Raw genomic sequence first — 6,151 nt, 5'->3', positions numbered from 1 at the left:
ACTGTTCTCCTGACCTCGTGATCCGCCCGTCTCGGCCTCCCAAAGTGCTGGGATTACAGGCTTGAGCCATCGTGCCCGGCCTATTTTTATTTTTTTAATTTTTTGAGATGGAGTCTCGCTCTGTCACCTAGGCCAGAGTGCAGTGACCCGATCTCGGCTCATTGCAACCTCCACCTCCCGGGTTCAAGCGATTCTCCTGCCTCAGCCTCCCAAGTAGCTGGGATTACAGGTGGGACTACTGGTCTCCAACTCCTGACCTCAAATGACCCACCCACCTCGGCCTCCCAAAGCGCTAGGATTACAGGCATGAGCCACCACGCCTGGCCCAATTCCTAGCTTTTAACACGATAAACTGGAGAAGAGTGTTTTGAAAGTAAAGGCCACTATATATACACAAAGCATTATTAACACATGTCCCATATGTAATTAGCCATCCACTTCTTTTTTTTTTTTTTTTTTTGAGACGGAGTCTCGCTCTGTCGCCCAGGCTGGAGTGCAGTGGCACGATCTCGGCTCACTGCAAGCTCCACCTCCCAGGTTTACGCCATTCTCCTGCCTCAGCCTCCTGAGTAGCTGGGACTACAGGCGCCCGCCACCATGCCCGGCTAATTTTTTGTATTTTTAGTAGAGACGGGTTTCACCGTGTTAGCCAGGATGGTCTCGATCTCCTGACCTCGTGATCCGCCCGCCTCGGCCTCCCAAAGTGCTGGGATTACAGGTGTGAGCCACTGCGCCTGGCCTCCTGGATTATTTTAAATTCACTGTGGTAGATCCCTTGGGCAATCAAATTAGGATAAGATGTGGCCTCAGTGGTTGAAATGACTCTAGGACAGGTGAATGGCTCTGAAATCAGGTGGCAGGTCAGACCAGGCACCACATGGGGGAGGGCCTAGGTAGAAGAGTGAGTATACATGTGTTAGGTGGGGCTATGGGCAGGCCCTGCAGGGTGGCCTCACCTTGGCCACCTGGCCCCGCAGATCGTGCAGCTCGCCCTCCAGCGTGCGCTTCTCACTGAGAGCAGTGCTCAGTGCAGCCTCCTTGGAGTTAAGCAGAGCCTCCAGGTCCTTCAGCCGAGCCTGAGCAGCCATCAGGTCACCCTCCTTCTTGGTATTGCTAAAGAAGAGAGGGAAGAGTGGATTTAAGAGAAGGAATCTGCGTGCCTAGACAGTGCCAGGCTCCCAAGAGGACAACCATGGGGGCTGGCGCTGCTGTCCCTGTAACTACCAGGAGAGGGCATCCTTGCATTAGGTCGGTTTGCATCTGCTTGCCTCTGGGGCTGGACTCCCACCTCCCCAAGGTCCCTGAAAACCCCCTTCCTGCTTCTCCACCCTTCCCATGAGTCAGGGCTCAGGAACGTGCCTGGGGCCAAGGGCAGAGCTCTGCCCCGTGATATGAATGCTTTTCCCTCTCTCTCCTCCCATTCTTTCCCAAAGAGACAGGGGTACCTTTGTCTCCTGCCCCTTCCCACACAGGGCCTTAGCCTTCTCCCTGGACTCCACCCACTTCCCTTTGGCCAAGCTTCCCTCCCTCAGAGGAGCCTGACAACTAAGCTCATGGCCCACTTGTCCCTAGCACTTCTCGGTGTGAGCCCCAAAGGTACTGGTCACCTCTCCTAGTCCCTTTTACACATGTGGGACTGTGGGGAAGGAAAGTCTGGTTAGAGTTCAGAGGGACCTCAGACAAGGACAACCAGGCACAATATTGACCCTTCCCTTTCTCAGGACCCAGTCTGGGTGCCCTGATCTGCACTGAACAGAGGGGTCCCTGCCTCCCTCCCTCCTGCCTCATCCATGCCCTGGGAGAAGGCTGAGCCCTATCCATCTACCACAGCCTCAGCATCTGCCTCCAGATGTGGATCCCAGGCCTCCAGGTCTATCTGGGCCCCAGCTTTAAGCCTCCCTGCTCCTCAAAGTGGGTAAAGCTTTAGCTATAACCAGTCAAACAGAGCTGTCTCTGCCACCTCCTTCACCTTTTCTGGGCCCCTGATTATTTTTGCTAGTGGACTGGAGAAATAGAAAGGTCCTATTTTCTTAAAAACCTCCAGAGAACCCAGGAACTTTCTAGATGTTACAATCCCTTCACAAATATAGGGTGAGAAAAAGCAGCAGACCCAGGGAGTGGAGGGAAAGATCCAAAGGACCTGGTTCCAGCTGCCATCTGTAACTCATCAGTGCTTAAGCATGAGCCCACCACAGCAGATGGAAAAAGGGAAAACCAAGCGTGGGCAGAAGGAGAAATCTATCCTGGAAAGGAGAAAAGCAGCCCTGCCAACATTTTTCTCCTACCACAAAAGCCCTAAACTCCAAGAGGCCCAGCAGTTCACTGTGAAGAGGGATAGGGAAGGCCAGATTTGCAGAAGCTCTGGAGGACGAGACCCAGGCAGTGTTCTGCCATCGGCTTAGGAGAGTCCAAAAAAGGAGTCACCCCCACCTCCCCCCACCAAGCAGAGAGGAGGATAGAGTGACACTCAGAGGGGCAGGGGAAGGACGTGAAAAGTCAGAGGGAGCTCCCCCAGCCTGCACACTTGCTCAGCCCAGGCCTCTGGCCACACCTCAGAACAAGTTGTTTAACGCAAGTGTCTGTCTCCTGCAAAAGAGAGCCCCTTCCAGAACCGGAGAATGTATTCCCTCCTCTGTCTCAGTCAGAAAAGCTAAAAATAAAGTCAAAACCCAGCTCAGGTTTTGGCTGCCATCCGGCCCAGCCCCTGGCTGGGAGCACAGCCCCAACTTTCCATGACTTCAGAACATTTCCGAAGCTGAAGCAGCTGCAGGGGGAGGAGGGAGAATGAAGAAAAACCGCTGGTAAAGCGACTGGGGCAGACTTAGATTCCGAGCTCCTTGGGCTGACTCCCAGGCTGGCTGGGGCTTCCCAGAAGAGGCCTCCCTACCCTGAAGGCTAACGGCTGCAGCTGGCTGTACTGGGAGGCTCTCAGAATTTAGAGAACTAGAAGGAGCTTAGAGTTGGTTCAGCTCAACCCTCTCCCTTTTATAGATGAGGAAACTGAGGCACAGAGAAGGAAGGTGAATGGCCCAGTGTCAATTACCGCAAGCCAGCAGCAGCATTCCAGTCAATTCTAGCTGCTGATCTAAGGTTCTTCCTCCTTCACCTCACTGCTTTCCTAAGCCACAAGTTCCAGAGAGAACGGAGCAGCCAGGAGGAGGAAGAGGGCAGACACTATGGCACAAAGTGTTCCTCCGACCAGCCAGCCTGAGCTGAAAGCTGTAAGGCAATGGGATGATTTCAGATGTCTCAAGGGCACCTCTTCCCTAGTCCTGTCTCCCCAGCCTCCTTAGGTACCAGGAGGAATTCCAGGAGATCCCCCTAGTAACAGCCTTTCCTTGCCAGTGCCTGGCAGACACCAACTGAGGAAAACAGAGATGCATGGTCCCTCTGCCCTGCGAGCTTATGGGCTGATGAGGACAGAAGTTTTTTCTTCAGGCTAACCTCTTCACCTTCTGCTGCTTGCAAAAGTAGTGGTGGCAGTGATAATAATAACATAATAGCAAACACTTACATAGAGCCTATTAGGTACCAAGCACTGCTCTAAATATTATGTTAATTCATGTCATCTTCACAGCTACCCTATGCGATAGGTGCTATTCCTATGCAATTGAGGAAATAGGCACAGAAAGCTACGTCCAGGGTCCCGCAGCAAGTAGACAGGGGAGCTGGAAATCCATGCTATACCACTTTGGCACAAGCCACAGTATATGGTCTCCAAACAAAGTAAGGGGGCTGACTGGGCATGGTAGCTCACACCTGTAATCCCAGCATTTTGGGAGGCTGAGGCGGGTGGATCACTTGAGACTAGGAGTTCGAGACCAGCCGGCCAACATGGTGAAACCCTGACTCTATTAAAAATACAAAAAGTAGTTGGGCATGGTGGTGCATGTGCGTAGTCCCAACTACTTGGGAGGCTGAGACATGAGAATTGCTTGAGCCTGGGAGGCAGAGGTTGTAGTGAGTCGAGATTGTGCCACTGTACTCCAGCCTGGGCAACAGAGTGAGACTCTATCTCAAAAAAAAAAAAAAAAAAAAAGGTAGCTGGGTATGGTGGTGGGCACCTGTAGTCCCAGCTACTCAGGAGGCCGAGGTAGGAGGATCACTTGAACTCGGGTGGCAGAGGTTGCAGTGAGCCAAGATTGTGCCACTGCACCACGGCATGGGTGACAGAGCGAGACTCCGTCTCAAAAAAAATACAAAAAGAAAGTAAGGGGGGTATATGTCTTTCCCTCGTGGAGGTTTTGACTATCACTGCAAAGAGAGGAGATTAAAGGACTAAGACACACCCTGCAGATGAGAGAAACCACGAGCAGAGAGGGAAGCGAGGAAGAACCTTTGTGGTTTTCTTAGTCAGGCACGGGGAGCTCCCATCTGCAGGGAAGAAGCCACTATCACCCATGGGCTCATGACTCAGACCTCAGGAGCTCTGTGGCCAGGGCGCCACACGCACACCCCAAGAAATGACTAGGGATACAGTAGAGCCCAGCGTCTCTCCTCCCTCCTCCCTGCCCCTGCCCCCAAGTGCCATTTCCTTCCTAGGAGGGGCCCTCAGACCTAGCAGGGACCAAAGTAGACCCTGGCCAGGCATTCAGCCCCAGGGTGGTGGTGCAGCCCAGTCCACTGGGGGCTGGCATCAGGAAAGCTGGGCACATGCTGAGTGCCGTCCCCATGCTGGGTTGGCAGGGAAGACAGGGTGGGGCAGGCCAGAGGAGCTGGGAAGGGTGGGAACCTGGGCCCCTCAGGTGATTCATGCTCAGGCACACAATACCCAGGCAGGGGTCGGGAAATCCTCTAGTGCTCACAGGGGAGACCCTGGCTTCGCGCGCGTCCTGCCCCAGGCTGGGTGCTGTGCCAACAGAGCGCCAGTCCTTTCCCTTGCATCCTCCAGGTTCCCCAAGCACAGGAGTGGCTGCATCCCAGCGGCCTCGCAAGGCGAGAAGGGATGGGCATCCTGTTTCTAATTCTTCCCATCACTGGCAAATCTGATCTCAGAAAGAGGGAAGAGAGGGGGTAGGGAGGGGAACAGAGAGGAAAGAATAAGGTAGAAATGAGAGCTGGCACTTGCAAGTGTGACCCAAAGCAGTGGTCTGCGGGGTTGTGCCTGGTGGGACAAGGAAGCCTGGCTCCCGGGCTGCAGCAGGCCTGGGCCCTTGGGGCTGTTTGGGGAAGAAAGGCACCAGCACAGCAAAGGGGCTGGGTGGGCACCAGTCCAGGCACCGACCCACCCTCTGAGTCACCCTGCTCAGCCCAACTCTGATGCCAGATATGGAAGCCAGGGCCGGCCACAGGCCTGTTTGCGCCCGGTTGCTGGGGGCAACATGCTAGGCCCGAGGGAGAGGCCTCCATTTCCTCTCCCAGTCTGGGGGAGAAGCAAGAGGGGCAGACACTGTAGCTAAAAATAACAAGTGGGAGGGGAAGACAAAGGGGAGGTGGAGGAGCTGGCCCAGCCCTGCAGGGACTCCTTAGACCCACTCCCCGGCAACCCTGCTCACCAGCCCTCAGAGTTCCCCATCGCCAGGCAGCACACAGGAAGGGAGCAGAAGAGCAGAGGGTCTCCCAGCCCCTGGGCATTTCCTATCTCCCAGGAACGTCGCCCCCTGTGGCCAGGTGGGTACAGGGAGCCCACCTGGTGGCAAATGCTCTCCTGTATCCTCCTGGGCATCTAATTTTTTAAATTTTAATTTAAATTTTTTTCATTTATTATTATTATTATTATTACTACTATTATTATTATTTTGAGATGGAGTCTCATTTTGTCACCCAGGCTGAAGTGCAGCAGTGCAATCTCAGCTCACTGCAACCTCCGCCTCACAGGTTCAAGTGATTCTCCTGCTTCTCAGCCTCCCGAGTAGCTGGATTACAGGCCTGCACCACCATGCCGGGCTAATTTTTCTATTTTTAGTAGAGACAGAGTTTCACCATGTTGGCCAGGCTGGTCTCAAACTCCTGACCTCAGGTGATCCACCCGCCTCCACCTCCCAAAATGCTGGGATTACAGGCATGAGCCACTACGCCCAGCCTCTATTTTATTTTATTTTTTATTTTTTTTTATTTTTTGAGACGGAGTCTCGCTCTGTCGCCCAGGCTGGAGCGCAGTGGCCGGATCTCAGCTCACTGCAAGCTCCGCCTCCCGGGTTTACACCATTCT

At 53.9% G+C, this 6,151-nt stretch overlaps 1 protein-coding gene across 3 annotated transcripts in view; it reads right to left on the bottom strand.

The window, feature by feature from the left end:
- LMNA (lamin A/C) overlaps positions 1-6,151 on the bottom strand; it is a 30,292-nt gene that overhangs the window by 11,307 nt on the left and 12,834 nt on the right. For 2 of the 3 annotated variants that reach the window (XM_017852428.1, XM_017852427.1), the window contains exons 1-2: positions 5,496-5,597; positions 957-1,113 (exon numbers count right to left, since the gene is read on the bottom strand). In XM_017852428.1, the coding sequence (XP_017707917.1) occupies positions 957-1,113; positions 5,496-5,515 (177 nt within the window). In that variant the 5' untranslated portion in view covers positions 5,516-5,597. Of the gene's footprint in view, positions 1-956; positions 1,114-5,495; positions 5,598-6,151 lie in introns of those variants that run through there. The other variant, XM_017852426.1, reaches the window with a different exon arrangement.

The sequence above is a fragment of the Rhinopithecus bieti genome, unplaced genomic scaffold (assembly GCF_001698545.2).
Source record: "Rhinopithecus bieti isolate Rb0 unplaced genomic scaffold, ASM169854v2 scaffold_33937, whole genome shotgun sequence".
Lineage (NCBI taxonomy): Eukaryota > Metazoa > Chordata > Mammalia > Primates > Cercopithecidae > Rhinopithecus > Rhinopithecus bieti.
This window is presented reverse-complemented; position numbering and strand designations above follow the sequence as displayed.